Source organism: Canis lupus, chromosome 15 (genome assembly GCF_003254725.2).
Source record: "Canis lupus dingo isolate Sandy chromosome 15, ASM325472v2, whole genome shotgun sequence".
In the NCBI taxonomy this organism is placed as follows: domain Eukaryota; kingdom Metazoa; phylum Chordata; class Mammalia; order Carnivora; family Canidae; genus Canis; species Canis lupus.
This window is the reverse complement of record NC_064257.1, coordinates 742,189-762,643: the sequence shown is the minus strand read 5'-3', so window position 1 is coordinate 762,643 and position 20,455 is coordinate 742,189. Positions and strand designations below refer to the sequence as shown.

At 41.6% G+C, this 20,455-nt stretch overlaps 1 protein-coding gene across 2 annotated transcripts in view; it reads left to right on the top strand.

Annotated features, from left to right (window-relative positions):
- CCDC30 (coiled-coil domain containing 30) overlaps positions 1 to 20,455 on the top strand; it is a 118,852-nt gene that overhangs the window by 96,240 nt on the left and 2,157 nt on the right. For both annotated transcript variants that reach the window (XM_049093958.1, XM_025419693.3), the window contains 3 exons: positions 9,694 to 9,835; positions 13,141 to 13,277; positions 15,250 to 15,364. In XM_049093958.1, the coding sequence (XP_048949915.1) occupies positions 9,694 to 9,835; positions 13,141 to 13,277; positions 15,250 to 15,364 (394 nt within the window). The remainder of the gene's footprint in view (positions 1 to 9,693; positions 9,836 to 13,140; positions 13,278 to 15,249; positions 15,365 to 20,455) is intronic.

The window sequence follows — 20,455 nt, the reverse complement described above, 5'->3', positions numbered from 1 at the left end:
AAATTAAATGAATAAACAGACATAAAGCACTTAGAACAATGTCTAGCACACAGCTATTATTCTATTTCTTTTTAGTTATTTTTCCATGACCCACCCCTCCGCTCCCAGCTCTGTAGTCTCCTGCTCTATTCCTTCTATTAGGCTGAAATTTCTTATTCTTTTGTATTCTTACTCACCAACTATGTTGATGGTATTAATAATAATGATTTTAAAACCATTGTCCATTGCTGTATAGCAAAGAGTATTTTTCAAAGTCATTGGTATTCCTTATCTTGCTTCAATCATCATATTAGTGAGAAATGTAGAAACCATGGTCAGGGGACTATGTGTGGTTCAGTTGATGCTGCTTAGAAATCTAAGACAAGAACTCAGTCCTCTAATAACCTATGTAGTGCTCTTCTCACACCTTATCTCGGTATTAGAAGGAGTTGAAAGAATGAAGTGCGAGATCCAGAACATATAAAATGCCACGATGCCTGCCAAATGAATTGACACTGAATCTAATGTGTATATAAATTGCTTACCCAGAATCCTTCACGTATTCATTCCTAGTCTCTGTCAATACACAGTTTTATGATTTTACTATCATAGCTTGGATAAAAATTTTTTTGAAGATGTTATTTATTTATTCATGAGAGACACGCACAGAGAGGCAGAGACACAGGCAGAGGGAGAAGCAGGCTCCATGCAGGGAGCTGGATGTGGGGCTCGATCCTGGGTCTCCAGGATCATGCCCTGGGCTGAAGGTGGCGCTAAACCACTGAGCCACCCGGGCTGCCCCATAGCTTGGATAAAATTTTATATTCCCCTCCTCTTAGTGTTGTCTCGTAAGCATAGTGCTTTGTTGCGACTGCCTTTGAATTTGCTTATTTTTGTAAAACATAGTATTTTGTAAAGTTGATGTACCCTTGCACAAATAGTTGCAGTTAAACAGGATCTGATTGCTAAAGAAGACTAACAGGATCCAATGACAGTGCTTCCAAATGTCCAACTTGTTGCAGGAGAGGATACAGTAGCACAACAGAATTGCCTTCCATGGCAGTCTCACAGCAGACAGTCCTGAGTGGTCCAGCCAGGATCCCCAGAGGTGATCCAGATGTGTAAGGGCCATGCTGGCATGCACCTCCTCTCTTGGGTCAGGAACTACCAGTGTGTGCACTGAATACCTCAAAACCAGGGACCCCCCAGATGGAGTCTCAACTGAGATTTTTCTTTATACATATATACACACACATATATATAAATATATATGTATATATATTTTGTATATATACGTATATGTATATATATATATATTCGGCTGGTCATGTGAGCATATTTCTGCTACGTAACCAGCCTCAACAGCAGAGTCTTCTTGAGAAGACTGAGACCAAGTACAGAGACCAAGTACAAATCATTGGTCTCACTGTTATCAGTAAACAGTGCTGACAAGCTGGTGAAAACTGCCATCAGATTCCTCGGCCCTGGGATTACAAAGCAATGCTGCTTTAATCAGCAAATTTCATTACTTGACCAATAGTCAGTGCCAAGGAAGAACTTTAGCAAAACAGCTCAGGTCAGTTCTAGGCCTGCTGGAATCAACCCTCACAACACAGTCCTGAGTTACAAATTACTCACTGGTCTTATAAATGAGATTTTTACTCAGAATAACACAGAAAAAAAGGTATTTTGGTATATGTATATATACACACATACACATACTTTTTGTTTAAAACATTATTTTTATAGAATAAATTTCCAGGAGTGGAATTACTGGTCAAAAATCTGGAACTCTGGTTCTTAAAATGTCATGGCAAACATTCAGAAGCATCCCACCATTCAGAAGTTCTGCTATCATTATATAAAAGTAGCAATTACACCACATCCTCATTAGCACTGGGTGCTGCTATTGGGGGGAGGGCTCTGAAGAAATTTTACCCAATATTCTTTGTTTTAGTGGAGGTATAATTGACCTATAATAAATGCACAGATTGTGTATGTACAGCCTTATACTTGGCAAATGTATACACCTACACAACTGCTACTGTATTCAAGATCCAGAACATTTCCATTATCCCTTAAGGTTCCATCTGAACTTTTCACAGTCGCTCTGCATCTCCTGCAGATGCAGAGATGTGTCCCCCACTTCCTCCCAGACATCCACTCTTCTGATCTCTGTCTCTTCTAGAATTTTATCTAAATGGAATATTATTGCATGTAATATTTGTGCCTGACTTCTTTTGAGCAACATATTCTATGATTTTTTTAATGCTCACTTATAAATATTTGTCATTTTATTTTAAATTTCTCTGATGGCTAGTGTGGCTGAATATTTTTCCGTGTCATTTGCCCATTGCCTTTAGGACAGTGGGTCCTGACCCTAGCTTCATGTGCCTGGACCCCAATATAGGTTAGTTAGATCAGGTTAGTGGGGATAGGGCTTAGGGACCAATGTCTTTATAAAAGCTTCCTTGTGTGGTTCTGATGGGTCATCCAGTGTTAAAAACACAGCTTTAGGAAAGAAAATGGAAGGAATGATCAAACTCTAGGTTCATTTTTGTCTTCATTCCCCTGACCCCAGCCCTGACCTTTACAGACAATGCTTATTTTTTCCAAGTTGTCCCAACCACTCTCCAGAGGAACAAATTCCTTGCCTTTTTGAAAGAAAAAAAAAATAGAAAAGTCCATCTGGTTTTACTTAAACATAAGCAAAAAATTGTCCCTACATTTTAGACATGAGTATTGTGCTGCCTCATAGATCTAGTAGTTAATAAAGTGAAAAATAAACTTAGAAAATTCACATGTTCTTCACACACGTTGGCCAGGAGAGCTTCTGACCAAACCAAAAGGTGTGCCACCTAGCCAGCCAGCACTGGCGAGGGAAGGCTCCAAGCTCTCACCAGCTGTACTGCATCAACATACTCTTCAAACCATGCATAACACTATAGAAAGAAGCCTGAATATCAAGCAACAGGAGCCAGTTCAGTCAAGCATAATACGCTCACTTGATGGAACCTCACACAATTGTAAAACATGGGGAGCCCCAAAGACTAGACAGTGGCATGGGGAAATGCTTACAATATAATAAATGGAAAGATGGTAAGACTAAAATTTTAATGTAGGCAATGTTTAAACAAAAGATGCTTATAAAAAGACTGAAAGGAGGGGCAGCTGGGTGGCTCAGTGGTTGTGATCTCAGGGTCGTGAGACTTGAGCTCCACGTGGGGCTCCATGCTCAGCAGGAAGTGTGCTTAAGACTCTCTCTTCCTAAAAAAAAAAAAAAAAAAAAAAAAAAAGACTCTCTCTTCCGTTTGCCCCTCCCCTCTCAAATAAACGAATAAATCTTTTTTAAAAATTAATTTCTTAATACTCCCAATGGCAAAATAAGAGAGAAAGCAGCTAGGATTTGGGTTTTAATATCCTAGGGCAGGATGGGTAAAATAAAACCCAGAAACAAGTGCTGTGTTCCAAATGACGTCAAAACATCAGAGTAGGGTAGCCTGGGTGGCTCAGCAGGTAGCCTGGGTAGCTCAACGGTTTAGCGCCGCTTTCAGCTCAGGGCCTGATCCTGGAGACCTGGGATCGAGTCCCATGTCGGGCTCCCTGCATGGAGCCTGCTTCTCCCTCTGCCTGTGTCTCTGTGTCTCTCATGAGTAAATAAATAAAATCTTAAAAAAAAAAATCAGAGTAATTGTGAACAGCTGAGAAACCCAGAGGATGCCAGGTAGGTTTTTTGTACACTGGTAGGTGTTACACCTCTGAAGCCATGGACCAGAGGATGCTAAAACCCAGTGATATCTTTTGCCAAACTATTTCTAGTAAAAAGGGAAATAAGAACATTTATGAGATGTAAATATCTCCCTGTAAAGAATCTAAGTCACAGCAGTGGTAATCTTGAACACGATTCTGCAAAAATATATACTTCATCCTATGCAGTGGGTACTGCAAGAGCCACAAAACTGAACAGGCCTGAAGCAGTTTTATGAACCCAGTATCTAGACCAACTCTATTAATTAGGATGTAGGTAGAGTTGCTAGAGCAGAGACCCTGAATAGCAACATCTTTTGAAAGGAAAAGTTTTCTCTCCTACTTAACAGTGTAGACATAAGCAGTCTAGAAGGGGTATGGTGGCTCAGTGTAACAGGAGTCTAGACTCCTTTGTCTCGTTGCTCCAGCATCTTTAACATGTTACTCTCATCCACCTTCAAGCCAACAAAAAAGGAAGAGGGGACAGCAAGGATGTTCCATTTGCCTTAAGGACACACTACTTCCACTCATGTTCTATTGGCCAGAGTTTACTCATATGGTCCCACCTAGCTGGAAGGAAAGTCAGGAAGTATAGTTCACCTTATGGGTAACCAGGTGCCCAGCTGAAAATCAGAGGGTCTATACTGACAGAGGAAGGAGAAAATGGACTGGGGACAACTCCAACAGTCAATCACTGCCAAACACAATGACAAGCTGTATCTAGGCTGGTATGTATGTCTCTGGCCTTCAGGAATTCCAACTTCTCAGCCGGATATCTGACTAACAGCTAAGTTTGGTTTTTTTTGTTTTTTTTTTTGTTTTTTAATTTCTTTATTCACTCGAGACACAGAGAGAGGCAGAGACATAGGCAGAAGAAGAAGCAAGCTTCATGCAGGGAGCCTGATGTGGGACTTGATCCTGGGACTCTGGGACCATGCCCTGGGCCAAAGGCAGATGTTCCACTGCTGAGCTGCCCAGGCGTCCCACTAACAGCTAAGTTAATCTTCTAAGGGAAAACATGCAAATGATTCTTGTATGTGCCCTCTCTCTCTTACGATCAGCAAGTAAGAGAGAGAGGGCACTATTTTGGAAAATGGAGGAGTCTTACAAAAACATATTTAGGAGTAAGACATAATTTAGAAGAACACAGGACCGTCTTGGAGTAGCTCTTCTATCACAGTTTGACTAGAATTAGCATCTAGATAAGTCTGCTTTGCTCCTTCCCTCCCATCTGGCTCCCAGCTCTTACATAAAACAAAATATCAAACCCATACATACATGATCAATTAATTTATGACAAAGAAGCCAAGAATATACAGTGGGGAAGTGACAGTCTCTTCAATAAAGTGTTTTAAGGAAACTGGATGGCTACATGCAAGAGAATAAAACTGGACCACTCTCTTATACCATATACAAAAATTTATGCAAAATGGATTAAAGACCTGAAATGTAAGCCTACCTACAGCTAATATCATATTCAATGGTGAAACACTGAAAGCTTTTACAGCTAATATCATATTCAATGGTGAAACACTGAAAGCTTTTCCTATAAGCTCAATAATTCATGGGGATGTAATATATAGCATGGTGACTAGTTAATAGTTAATATTATAGCATCCCATCTTTGAAAGTTGCTAAGAGAGTAAATCTTAAAAGTTCTCATCACAAGAAAAAAAATCCTACTTATGGTGATAGATGTTAATTAGGTTGTGGTGATCATTTTGCAATATATACAAATTTCAAATCATCATGTTATACACCCAAAATTAATATAAAGTTGTATGTCAATTATACCTCATTTTATTCTTTTTAAAGATTTTATTTATTTATTTGAGAAAGAGAGAGAGTGAGCATGAGCAGGAGGGGCAGAGGGAGAGGGAGAATTTCAAGCAGACTCCCTGCTGAGCAGAGTCCAACACAGGGCTCTCATGACCCTGAGATCGTGAACTGAGTCAAAACCAAGAGTCCAACACTTAACCAACTGAGCCACCCAGATGCCCCAATTATACCTCAATTTAAGAATAATAAAATTTAATTTAATTATTAAAAATTTAAAAATAGATTTCTTACTGGGAAAAATCAGCAGTGTCTGGTTTGCTTGGCCTTGCTGATATTTTAGCATTCTTCTCTGTAGAAGTAACTTCCTTCCGTGTGAGGAGGTCCCTAGAGCACCCTCGGGTATGGTGATTTCATCGAGACTCATAGTACTCAAAAAAGCTGTTATACTCATGGTTATGGTTTGTATTACAGTGAAAGGATACAGATTAAAATCAGCAAAGGAAAAAGGCACATAGAAGCCAGAAGAGACAAGACACAAGCAGCCTTCCCGTGGTCCTCTCCCACTAGAGTAGATAGGGCAGTACATAATCCTCTCTGCAATGACGCATGACAACATGTATGGAGTATTCCCAAGCACAGAAACTCACCTGGGCCTGACATCCAGAGAGTTTATCAGGGGTCAGTCACATAGTCATGGAGTGCCCCAATGATTAACCTTAACTACTCAGTCTCTAGTTCCCCTAACCCCCAAGGTCAAACTGACAGCACAGCACAGGACTCTAGCTGAACAAAAATGCACTCACCATCAATCATACTGTTAGCATAAAATATTGGTGTGGCCCCAGGCCACAGGTAATCAAAGATGTCGTTACCAAGCAGGATATTCCAGGGGCTTAAAGGTTGTCTCCCAGGAGCCAGTCAAGGAATGTGAAGGGTTTGGCTACCTTGGTCCACGGAGTTAACTCCTGCACAGCCTCTGTCTGCTGACTTCATAGAGTATGGAGATAGGCTGCACAAATTTGCTTTAAAATCAAACAAGGGTGCAGCCTGGGTGGCTCAGTGGTTTAGCGCCTCCTTCGGCCCAGGGCGTGATCCTGGAGACCTGAGATCGAGTCCCACGTCGGGCTCCCTGCATGGAGCCTGCTTCTCCCTCTGCCTGGGTCTCTGCCTCTCTCTCTCTCTCTCTCTCTCTCTCTCTCTCTGTGTGTGTGTGTGTGTGTGTCTCGTGAATAAATACATAAAAATCTTTTCAAAAAAATCAAATCAAATCAAACAAGGTTTTTAGTTACCTTCCCTTAAGTTAGGGCTTCCCCCCAGTTTAAGTATCAGAGGTAAGATCAGATAGTCAAAATGTGAAGACTGCCTGCCACCCCCGGCCTGACTGGCTGTGTCCTCTAGTGCCTACAGGGACCAAGAGTAGCTTTCTCATTCCTTAAACACATTTTGTTTCAGTTAAAATGCCATTACCCAAATGTCGAGGCATTCAGGGGAGTCAGGGGCTATAGAGACTGTTAGAATAGTTTTTAAAAAGATTTTATTTATTTGAGAGAGAGAGAGAGAGAGAGAGCATGAGAGATCAAGAGAGAGAGTGTGAGAATGAGTGGGGGGGGGGTGGAGAGGGAGAAGCAGACTCCCCACTGGGCGGGGCTCCATCCCAGGACCCTGGGATCATGACCTGAGCCGAAGGCAGATCCTTAACTGACTGAGCCACTCAAGCACCCCCCATTAGAATAGTTTTTGTTTGTTTGGAGTAGTGTTCTTTGCTTTGTTTTTAAGATATCAGGATGTAACTGACTGCAAAACAAAACACAACCAAAACAAAGCAACCACCTGACACATATTTAGACCAAAAATCTTTTCTCCTTTCTCTTCCTTGAGGAGAAAATCTCAAGGAATATGATTGTGGAGATGGCTTCAGCTGCTCAGTGTCTCTAAGGACCAGGCTCTTTCCTTCATTCTGCTCTGCTGTGCTTGGTGGGTGGGCACGTTCGTCTTTAGGCTTGTCCCATCGTGGTTACAAGGCAGTGACTGCAGCTGCAGGTCGCACAGCCTCAGCACAAGGGCAGCTAGGGCGGAGAGGGATGGTTTCTCAAGTTCCTAGAAGTGTCCAGCAGGCACACCTTCTCACAAGCCCACCCCCCTGTCACACACACACAGCTGGGGCCCACACACCTTTCTTGAGATCAAGGACTCTCTGTGGACACCTAAATGAAATCTGGCTTTGGTTAGCAGGAAAGAAGAAAGGCTACATACCTGCAGACCTTATAGCCTGCCACAAGGGGTCTGTTTATAATGAAATGGAAGTGGTAAGGGGCTCCCTCCCAAATATGTCCAGGGCTTTCCCTCAAGCTTTAGTCTGCATTAGAATCCCCGGAGGACTTGCTAAAACACTGATCCACCCCGAGTTTATGATTCTGTAGTTCTGGGATACAGCCTGAGACTTTGCATTTCTAACAAGTTCCCAGGTGATGCCGATGCTCTCAGTCAGGACACAGTTTGAGAATCACTGCCGTAGGCTTAGAGAAAACTCAGTTTAGGAACGTGGGCTGCAGCCATGGTTCTCATGGGGCAGTGGTTTGCCTCCCCGGACAAGGGAACATTTTGCAACGTCTGGAGATATTTGGGGTTGTCACACGGTAGAAGGTACTCCGGGCATATGGTGGGTCGAGGCCAAGGATTCTGTGTAAGCATTCTACACACCACAGTACAGGCTTCCACAACAACAAATCACCTGGCACATATTGTCAACAGGACAGAGGTCGAGAAACACTAGTTTAGAGTGATTTTGTGTTATCAGACCTAATGGGTTCAAAGTAAGATATCTCCTCAATTTTTAATTTGAAGAGGTGCTTCTTGACTAACCATATCCTTATTTGGAAAGCACAGTCATCTTCAAAGACGCTTGCCTAGTTGGGGTATCCAGGCTTTAATCTATTTTCTTGTTTACTCAGATTAGCTGTTTATAGTAGCTTGAAATGGTAATGTAGATTTTTGTCCTTCTTTTAAAAACATTTATTGATATAATTAACATACCAAACAGTTCACCCACTAAAGTGTACAATTTGGTGGCTTTAGTTGTACATCCATCATCACAATCAATTTTAGAACATTTTGTTACCCCCAAAAGAAACCTTTTAGCCATCCTCATTTTCCCTCCCTGCCCCCAACCGTAGGCCACCAGGAACCCTCTACATTTGCCTGTTCTGGACATAGAAATGCAATCATGTGATATGTGGTCCTTTGTGACTGACTTCTTCCACTTAACATAATGCCTTCAAGGTTCATCTGTGTCGTAGAATGGATCTGTACGTTGTCCCTTTTGTGCCAGAATAATGTTCCATTGTACAAATATGCCATATTTTGTTAATCCATCCATCAGTTGATGGTCTTGGGTTGTTTCCACCTTTTGACTATTGTGAATAGTGCTACTATGAATATTCATATACAAGTTTTCACATGGATGTGTTTTCATTTCCTTTCTCTTGGGGGTGGAACTGCTAGGTCCCAGGGTTCTTTGTTGAACCATTTGAAGAACTTTCAGGCTTTTTCCAAAGAGGCTGCACCATTTGACATTCCTACCAGCAGTGTTTGAGAGTTCCAATCTCTCTGCATCTTTCCTAGCACTTGTTGTTGTTTGTTTTATTTTAGCCAGTCTAGGGGGTGTGGAGAGGTATCTCACTGTAGCTTTGATTTACATTTCCTTAATGGCTAATGATGTTGAGTATCTTCTCATGGGCTTGCTGGCAGTAAGTTTGATTTATGTCGGAATCTGAGTTAGAGTCTTGAGCAGAGACCTACGTAGAATTGGCCTTCAGAAGTCCAGACTCAGGCAAGGACTGAGAGCAGACTCAGTTATCGGAGGTTGGAGTGGGTTTATCACTCTCCAAGCGTATAGCCAAGAACTAGGAACTCAACTACTGATTCCATGGAGCAGGAATCAGAAATAGATGTCAAAGAGTTTCCTGAGTTGGGGGTGACTAAAGCTGCTGCTATTTAGGAGGTTACCCTTGGTCCATTCCCCTACCTTGGGGGCCAGAAGTCCTACAGCTGTGAGGCTGGACAAGTATCCACATCTGGTGGCAGGCCTCAAGAAAGCAAGAGAAGGAAACCTAAGAAAGGTGCGTACTGAGGAAGCAACATAAACTTTCACTCTGCTCAACTGCACTCTGTTTAAATTTACATTTATAGGAACTATAATGAGAAACATCAGCACCACAAAGCCAAACTTCGCAGAGTTAAGGACCGTTTAGTTCACGAAGTAGAACTACGAGATAAGAAAATTGAAAAACTAGAACATGAAATCAGAATTCTGCATCAAGAAAAGGAAAAGGTGAGCAGAAATGTGAAGAGCTCCCTGATGTGCTGTGGCTCGGCTCATTCGAGAAAGTCCCCTCCTGCTTTAATTATCTTGCAATCTCTTCATACCCTAGGTTCTCATTTCTTTCCCTTGCACCTTCTTTTGGTGTAATTCTGCCAAAAAAAAAAAAAAAAGTAAGACTCATGGTGTTGCTAAAATGGATCAGACACTGAAAATACCCTGCCCTTCCAACCCCAATCAGTGTCTTGTTTTCAAATGAAAATGTCTTCTCTTAAATGCATCAGCAGAGACTTCCAAAGGACCCTCAGTAATTCATTCCTACTTCGTATTGCACTCAGTTTGCATCGAACTTCTGTCAGTTTTAAATGGCAGAGAAAGTGGGTGACTCGTGTTCCTTTATCAATGCTTGTGTAGTGTCTCTAGGCTTTTTTTTCCTCAATATTCATGGCTGCTTCATCCTTGTCCCATTGCCCCTGTGACTTAGTGGTAGGCAGGAAGAAAATGACACAGATGGCATGGAATCAACTGCAGAATGGTCTGGAGATCATTAAGCTATGTGAATTCAAAGTGGAGAGCCAGTAATGTTTTCCCTTCTTGAGATCCTTAGCCCATCAGAATTTTGAAAACTCTGTGCTCGCTCCTAAAATACTCATTGCTATGTGTGTGCCAAGGATCCCGAAAGAACTCATGCAGTTTCAGTCATTCCATGGGCTATTATGGGATGGTTAAGAATTCTAGACTACACACAATAAAACATTTTTGGATTATAACAGATGGGTCACCAATGTTTAAAAAAAAATCCTCCTGATACTCCACGCTATAGTAAGAAAGGAAAATAAGTTGGATTTTGCTGTATCCTTCTATTTGGGCACGAAATTGTCAAACTTTTAAAGACTCAGATCTAGATTAGACTCACAACTAGGAAAAGTACACAAAAGTATACAGATGAAAGTAGCAATCCTGGTTCATGGGCTCACCAGAAATATCAGCCTACTTCTGCATTGCCATGTTCTTGTACTGCCTGCCTTCCACTCCTAGGGTTACATGACAGAAACAGCCTCCTACTTTCAGCAGGCATGTTTACTTTCTTCCTGACTGTGCTGGGTTAGAGAGTGTCCTCCACAAACTTGTGTCTCCCCAGAACCTCAGAATGTGCTCTAACTTGGAAATAAGGTCTTTGCGGGTGTAATTAGTTAAGATGAGGTCATAGTGGATTAGAGTTGGCCCCAAATCCAGTATGACTGGTGTCCTTATGAGAAGAGCCAGCACATGTAGACACACACAGGGGAAGAAGGCTGCATGATGGTGGAGGCAGCTGTTGGGGTGATGCAGCTACACCAGGGAGCACCAGGGACTGCTTGTAAGCACCAGAAGCTGAGAGAGAGGCAGAAGGAACTAACCCAGCCAACACTTCCAGGTTTAGACTTGTGGCCTCCGGACATGTGAGAAAAACAGGTCCTGTTGTTTTAAGCCATCCAGTTTGTGGTAATTTGTTACAGCAGCCCTGGGAATCTGACACATCTACCCAGAGAACAACAGATCTCCAGGAAATACTCTGGAGATGGCAAATATGCAGAGCTAAGGAAGGGCAGTTGGTCCCTTTGCCTACTGCCATTGAAGGGTGCAGTGGGTTTTGGCCTTAGATGCAAAATCTTGACTTGCCACTGAATAGTTCTGTGACCTGGCACAAGTCTCTGGGTATTGTTTTCCATCATGAAATGCCAGAACTAATCCCCACCTCATAAGGCTTTTGTGCAGTTAAAATAGGAAATGCCATGGAGTGGCACCTGACACAGACAACTATACATAGATGTTATTTTCTTCTCTCTTGGTATACGCTCTCTTAGAAACATGTTAATTGGTATATGTCAGTTAACAAGAGAAATTGTTAATAGAATAGGAAATACTAATGCCACAGTGGTACAAACCTGGAGGTCCTGATTTTACTTATTTTAGGGCCCACGGACCAGAGCTGGGCTCACCTTCCAAGCACCAAGTCTCCAGAAAGTAATGCCGCTTTTTTTGGACTTCATTCCTTCAGCCTTCTCTTTATACAGTGAGCCTGTTGAGTCTCTTGCCTGTTGTAAACATCCAAACCAAATTTCTCCAAATATTTTATCCTTTTATTAGAGCAGATGTCCTGATTTTCTGGTTCAAAGAATAAGGCATTTCCAAAGGGCAGAGTTTCAGGAGCCTGCCCCATCCAGATTCCTTTCTAATCCAGTTGTAACTGCAGAGTATTATCAGTGGGATGACTGCTTCTATTCTCAATCCTTACCAAAAACATACTTAAATAAGAGCAGACAAGACTATTGTTAGACATTGAAGGGTCCTGGCTGCGGGACTTTAAAATCTGGAGTGGTTTGTTTCAGAACATAATGTCATATCCTTTCTTACAATTCTTGAATAATAGATGGAGTCTTTTCTGGATGATCTATATCGGTGCCTTATTTAAAAGATAGTAAGAAAGTTGCCCCTCTTAACTCTATGATTCACCATCTGCCAGCAGCTCATTATTCTCTTCCCATCCCCACTCACTCCTGCCTTTGGCAGGTAGGGAACAAACACAGAAGGGTGAAGGCACTTACCAGTGATAGGTCATCACTGATGTGAAAAGGGCAAGTCTACACTTTTGAGCTTCTGAACTCCTCACCAACAGTGATATTTATTAATATCCACTGACTCTTTCAATATAAAAACGTTAGTATTTTTTCACAAGCTACCCTCCTTTATCATTTTAGCTATAGCTTCACTAGCTATTGCTTTTTGGAAAATTGTTGGTAGGAAATGAAACCTGGTGTCAAGCTAGAAGTCTCTTTGGGCTGATATCCACAAAGATATTCTCAGTAGCTGGCTTACCTGCTTGATTTGCCAAGCCAACTAAGATCCTGACGCTGGTTGCCAAGTTTGAGGGCTAAATTCCCATCTCTTCTCTTTGCCTAAGACTATCACCACATTGCAGATGGAGGTGTGTTATAAGGAAAAATGTCAAACTGGAGCTTTAGGAGATTCAGTTGTATTTGTTAGTGATTTGATACCCTGTGATATTAAAATATACATGAAAGCCTTGGGATCTTACTGGAAGTTGAGTGCTCAGATATTTTTAACTGTTAGCCAGAAGAATGACTAATTGTTTAAAAAAAAAAAAAGGCAGGACCTAAAATGACCAAAATCAACAAAAGAACTATATAGCTGGCAACATCAGCAAATAGGTGAAGACAACCTAGGGGGCAAGAGAGGAAAAATAAAAAAAGGAAATTTGCTGTCCATTTCATAATTCTTCCTCCTGCAGTAACGAGGGGCTTTATGATCTCTAGGATAAGGCATTCCGGGACCAGGTCATTGCTCAAAATGATATACTGCTCCTAGAGAAAAGGAAACTTCTGGAACAATTCCTAGACCAAGAACAATTAACCCACAGCAACAAATGCGTAATATCTTCAGTCGAGAACAGGTAGGTGCGATCCTGCCTGAGGAGCCAGTGAATTCTCCATAGAGGTTTCTCCTTCACCAAAGAGCACAGAATTAGGGCAAAGAGAATGGGTTGATCTTAACACATAGAGTCACCAATAATAGCTATAGTGATAACATTTTGGGGGCATTTACTATGTGCTAGGCACTGATGTAAGTTCGCTGTCTCACCAAGCCTCACACCAATCCACGAAGGATGCTCTGGGATTAGCCTTAGTTTATAGGTGAGAAAGCTAAGGTCCAGAAAGGTTCGGGAGCTCAGGTAGCTTGGTCAGTGACACAGTAGTGTGCAAACCTCATTAGCTTGGCCCTGCAGCCCACAGTCTGTGGGGAGATCTGTCCAGTAGCCTGGAACTCTCCTTCTGCTATTGTGGACACACACTTCTCCGGGCAGGCCTGGGGAGTCTCTGATTATCTCTTATTATCTGTGTCTCCCCTTGAATATACTCTATATAAGCCACTGCCCTTCTCAAACTATGTCATTGATTCTGACATTCCCAACACAACTGACTTATTACCCGTGCCTTAACATTAATGATGTTCTCCTCTTACCCTCCTAAAGACACACTCTGGCCATCTGGATTGGACTTGTATGTTTTACTTACAAGAGTTACTTACAGTTACTTACAGTTTACTTACTCCAGAAACTGGAGTAAGTTTCTTCTACAGGGTGCTTCTTCCTTTTACAGATGAGAAAACTGAGGCTCAGGTTTGGTAATTTGCCAAGGATCACACAGCTAGTAAGTGGCAGAACCAGAACTCAAACACAAATCTCCGACCCACACTGTTGTACCCTCATGTGTCCTAAATAAACCATGGCCCTGGAGAGTGAGCCTGGAATACTGGTTAGGAACTCAGGCTTAGAAGTCTGAAAGATCTGGATTGGCATCTCAGTTCTACGACTTTCTGGTTTTTATGTCTTTAAACAAGTTGCTTTTTTCTGGGCTTCAGTTTCCTCATCTGTAAAATGGACTCCATAACGATAGTGATTTCATGGAGTTGTTGTGAGGATCGAATGAGCCAATACATGAGCGGTTTTAAGTGTTTACTCTGTGGGTGGTTACAGTGCATAACACATGGTAAGTACGTGGTAAAAGGTTGCTGCTGCTGCTGCTGCTACTACTGCTGCTCTACTTCTACTATTAACTACTGCTATTGCTGCTGCTACCACTACTGCTACTGCTGTTGCTGCTGCTGCTGCTATTACTCTGTTGCTACTATTACCGCTACTAATGCTGCTACTATTATTAATACCACTGCTGCTACTACTACTATTACTACTGCTGCTATTACAACTGCTGCTGCTGCCGCCACTAATGCTATTACTACAGCTGCTGCTGTTATTGCTGCTACTATTACCATTACTGCTACTGCTGCTGCTACTACTGCTTTTAGTACCACTACTACTGCTGCTACTACCACTACTACTGATGCTGCTGCTATTACTGTTACTGTTACTATGGCTGCTGCTGTTACTACTATTACTGCTACTGCTGCCACTACTAATACTAGTGCTGCTACTACTACTATTACTACTGCTTCTGCTGCTACTACTGCTGCTATGCTACTGCTACAAAAGTATGGGAGGACTGCATGAGATTAGAACCAGATGCAGGCTGTGTAGCTACAATGTTTGAAGGGATGCAGAGTCTCTTGTTTCAGTCCCACCCCTAAATGGGACCATATCCATCATCACATTTCTCTAGGGCTAGAACTGTGCCTTCCACACTCTTGCATATGGTATGTCTCTGTTCTCAATATGTTTTTAATGACTATGTATGGTCCAGAAGCTTATTAGTTTCTACTTGGTCTTGGAACATGGTGGGAATCATTCTGCCAAACATAATCTAGGCAGTGGGCTAGGACCCAGAGCTGGTGGGAAGTGGGACATAGTGTTGAGTTTTAGTAATTATACAGAAAGTTTCAATTATTCCTCTGATCTATCCCATTCTTAGAGTCTTTCTTCTGGATCAAGAAAATAAGCAATTGCGGGAAATCAGCCTCCGGCTTACACAGCACGTTGGCTTCTTAAAGCGAATCATAAAGAGCATGCAGATTTATGAAGAAAAGGTAAGATGTGTGCTTTTGCGTGTCCTTCATATGAAGCCTAGTTGCCAAGGTTATTGTGTTGTCTCTTCCCTTCATCTTTGTTTTTAAACGTATTCCTTTTTTAAAAAAAGATCTTATTTATTTATTCGTGAGAGACACAGAGAGAGAGAAAGAGAGAGAGAGAGGCAGAGACACAGGCAGAAGGAGAAGCAGGCTCATGCAGGAAGCCTGATGTGGGACTCGATCCTGGGATTCTGGAATCATGCCCTGGGCTGAAGGCAGGCGCTCAACTGCTGAGCCACCCAGGTGTCCCTTCCCTTCATCTTCATGTAGCTGTAGGCTGCACTTGGCCTCATAGTGGACTGTGGCAAAGAGGCTCATTGGCTGCACCAGAGCAACAGACTCTGAGACTCCTCTTGGCCAACTTTGCTCTTTATTAGGTCAGCTTGGGACCCAAACTCATGACCTTGAGATCAAGGCCCAAGCTAAGATCAAGAGTCAGATGCCCAACTGAATGACCCACCAAGGCACCCCTGGGTCAGCTTTTAGTAAACACTCTCCCCCTACATTATCCCAAAGAGATTTGTACATGTCTCATAGCTTCTTCCTTAACACTACATCATCATTGCCTTTTTTCTTCTCTATCTCATTAACTCAGCAGTGAGATCCTGAAGGGCAAGTATTTTATCTCATCTGTCATTGTATCTATAGACAGGTGCTCCATAAATATTTGAGAATGAATGAATTTAAATATTCTCACATGTATGCCTCATTCTCAAACCTGTTTGCCATGGATTATTCTAGCCCTGAGAAATGAGCAGTCTGAGGCTCAGAGAGGTAAATGGAGATAGTCTGGTCTGGCAATGAGTCAAGCCTGAGGAGAACATTGGAGTCAGAGAAAAGCAATTAATGTACAGAAATCCAAGTAGACAAGTAGCAGAGTCCAGACAGCTGTGGCAAATAGTATAGGTTCAGAGAAGGTCCAGAGTCTGGCTGGTCAATGTGTCAGCAAAAGGGACTTCAGTGAACAGAGTTGCATTCTGAATCCAGGATACAGAGGCTGCTTGCTTTCTCCCCTGGTTTATATCATCTGCTAGACGTTTCTTCCCAAGATATTTCATGTAGATTCTGTTTGTTGGGTACTATTGGTATGAGCATAAGACCCACATCTGATTTATTCTCAGAAAGGTGATTATTTCTGGGGTCCCTGCGTAGCTCAGTCAGTTGGGCATCCAACTCTTGATTTCAGTTCAGGTCATGGTCTCAGGTTTGCAGGATCAAGCCCCATATCAGGTTCCACACTCAGCACAGAATCTGCTTGGGATTCTCTCTCTCTCATTCTCTTTCTCTCTCTCTCGCTCTCTCTCTCTCTCTCTCTCCCCCTCCATTCCTCCCCCAACTTCTTGCTCTTGCTCACTCTCTCTCTTAAATAAATAAACAAAATCTTTTTTAAAAGAAAGGTAAAAAAATTTAAGAAAAAATAAAAGAAAGGTAATTATTCCTAAGGCATATGAGTTGTTTTGTAGATTTTGTCAAAAGTAGAACTGCCAGATTATGGGCTTGATTTCCAACAGTTTATGTTTTTGCTTGAGCTACAACTGTTCTCAATTGTCTAGCCATTCACAATATACTTATTCATTCAGCAAATATTTATCAGTTTTAGGAACTATGCTAAATCCTAGGAATATGAAGCTAGACCCTGTTTCTTGAAGTCTTTAGTTAAGTAGAGAAGGACAGACATACATGAATAAGCATTATAGTCTTATAGGTACTGAGTTAGAGCCTGAGTGGAGTATATACTAGGACCAATAGCTTTGATTGCCACCATATTATGCTCAAACAAGATAAGAAATGTGACATGGGTCAGGACTACAGTATATCAAACTCCACGTTTCATGTGGAACAAAAGTACCAACTGGTAACATCTTCATATGTGTTAAAACAACTCCAAAATTGCTTTTAAACTTAGAATCTTAAGAATCTTCCACTTCAGTCCCCTCATTTTATATGGGAAAGTGATGAAACTCGAGAGAGGTTAATGATGTACCTGAGTCACACAGCTACTGCTGACATTTCCCACGTCTCTTGATTCTCAATGATTGAGTATCACTACAAACAGATCACATATAGAGATCAGACATATTCTAGATCTCCTCTTTCCTTGCAACACCTCAGAGACAAAAATGGTGAGAGTCTGACATTTATTGAGTGCTTGCTATGCGCCTGGTACTTTGCTAAGCATTTTATGTACATTATCTCTTTTAATCTACAAAATAACCTTGCCATTTTCACAGCTCAGGAAATTGAGCTCTAGTGAGGTGAAGTGACATCACTGCCCAAGGCACATCGCTGATAAATAGAAGAGCAAGGACTGAAACCAACTCTCTCTGTTCTTAGCCGTTACCTCATAATACCCCAAGTGTACTGTTTCCCATTTGGGGTATTGGCATAACTGGAGACATAGGCTGGTAAGAGACCATGTTGCTTCCTGCATTGTAATCCCATCTTTCTCTCTTTTGGGTTGTAAACCCATGAGAGCAGGAGCTATGTTCATCGTGTTACCCTCCATATCCCAAGCACTTAGTACCTGAGTTACAGCAACAATTTCACTCATCTCCTTTCACTCTTCCCTTGTAATCTGTCCTGCCCATGCCTCCAGAGTAATCTTAACGAAACACTGCCTGCCTTCGTAGTTCTTCATCTCACAGAGTTTCAGAGACTTGCTTTGTCTATCAGATAAAGTTCATTCATTCAACAAATGTTTATTAGGCATATAGAGTGTGCCAGGTTTCACACTGTCCCCCTTGTGGTTTGGATATGGTGATGTACAAGATACAGTGTTTGCGCTCCCTGCACTCAGCCCTAGTGAGAGTGAAAGTCATATCTACCATATACTGTGATAAGCACAATAGCGGTAGGCCCAGAATGCAGTGAAAGCAGGTGGAATGGCATCTAGATCTGTCTGGGGTAGTTAGAGAAGGCTTCCAGAGTTGTTGATGTCTAAGCCAGAAGAACTGAAGCCACACAGGAACTTCCCATGGTCCAAATAACTTTCTGACATCAAACAAACTTGATCAAATGAAACAGATCTATTTGCTGTTTCACCCAAAGCTCTGAAGTTTCCTCCCTCTGGATCATATATTTTCCTTACTTGGAAAGACACATCCCATCTTCCTGGCTTTTGTCTTTTGAAGTCCTTTTGTTCTATTAGTCTATAGCCAGAGGGGTCTTTACAAAATATAATCTGAGTTTATGACTCAACGCTATTCAATGACTTAACACAGTCTCGTTGATAAAACCCAAATTTTCCAACACAGTCTTCATATTCTCCACAACCTGGCCTCTGCCACTCTCACCCTTCTTATCTCTCATTGGTTCCCCTCTCCACTCTAGGGTTCCACATTGTACAGGTCTTTGAATTCTATATTCTATCAGCTTTAGGCTCTTCTAGGAAACCCCTCTCCCTCCACTGCCTTCTCCCATGACTTCCCTCCACCAGATTTTCTCTTGGCTGGTTCCTACTGTCCCTCAGAATTCAACTAAATATCTTCTCTTCCATAAAGCTTTTTCTGAATCCTCCCCTCTCAAAATATGGCTTTGTGTCCTTGATATATTTTCTCAAAGCACCTCATGTCTCAAATCCCAGCTCAGCATTTTACTAGCTGTGTGAAAAAAGGAAACCTAATTCACTTTCTAGTTCCCTAATCTGGGAAAATGTAGTAATAACACTCAAAGGTGGTTGTTCCACACCAAAATCTGTATATAAAGACTTAGAGCAGCATTATTGATAATAGCCAAGAAGTAAACAATCCAAATGTCTATCAGATGATGGATAAAATAAAATGTGTTATATCCATCCATACAGCAGGATATCATTCAGCCATAAAAAGGAATGAAGCATTAATCCATGTTATAATGCAGACAAAGTTTAAAGATATGTGAAATGAGAAAAACAGTCACCATATATTATACAATTCCATTTATATAAAATATCCAGAATAGGCAACTATATAAACATAGAAGTAGATGAGTAGTTGCTTAGGGCTGAATCATTTAGGGATGGGAGGTGTAGCTAAAGGTATTAGGTTTATATTGGGGGTGCTGAAGATTTTTTAAATTGATTGTAATAATGGTTGTACAACCCTGTGAATGTACTAAAAACCATTGAATTGTGCACTTTACTTTTATTTATTTATATATATATGAGAGAGAGAGAGAGAGAGCGAGAGAGAAAGTGCAAGCAGGGGGAAGGAGCAGAGGGAGAGGGACAAGCAGACTCCATACTGAGTGTGGAGCCCAACACAGGGCTTGATCGCATGACTCTGAAATCATGACCTGAGCTGAAACCAAGAGTCAGATGCCTAGCCAGCTGAGCCACCTAGGCGCCCCAAATTGTGCACTTTAAATGACTGAGTTGTTTATTGCGTGAATTATATCTCCACAAGAATGAATGAATGAATCAATGAATCAGTGAATGAATTTCAAATACGGCTGCTGGCGATAAAGTAGAATAATTAGAATAATGCATATAAAGTACCTAGTGTGTTGCTTGGCAAATAAATGGCATTCAAAAAACGGCAGCCCTGGTGGCTCAGCTTAGCGCCGCCTTCAGCCCAGGGCGTGATCCTGGAGACCCGGGATCAAGTCCCACATCGGGCTCCCTGCATGGAGCCTGCTTCTCCCTCTGCCTGTGTTTCTGCGTCTCTCTCTCTCTCTGTATCTCTCATGAATAAATAAATAAAATCTTTAAAATATATATAGCTTCTTTCTTTCACTGCATATACATACACTTGTTTCTATATTGAACACTTATTGGGTTCCTCCCATATGTTAGATATGTTTATGTTAATAAATTTTCACAATACCCCTGAAAGATTAGGTATTAATTGTTATTCTTACATTTTAAATGTAGGAAGCAAAACGCAGAGAGGTGACAGGATGTATCAGAGTCTAACAACTAGTAGAGCCAGAATTCAAGCCTTGCTCTCCTAACTCCTAGTCTAGTAATATTTTTCACACATTATAAATTTTTCTGAATGCTAGTTTTTTCCTCCTTATAGAAGTTTCTCATTTATTTCAGGATAACTAAAAATTTCTCACAGAAACAAACTG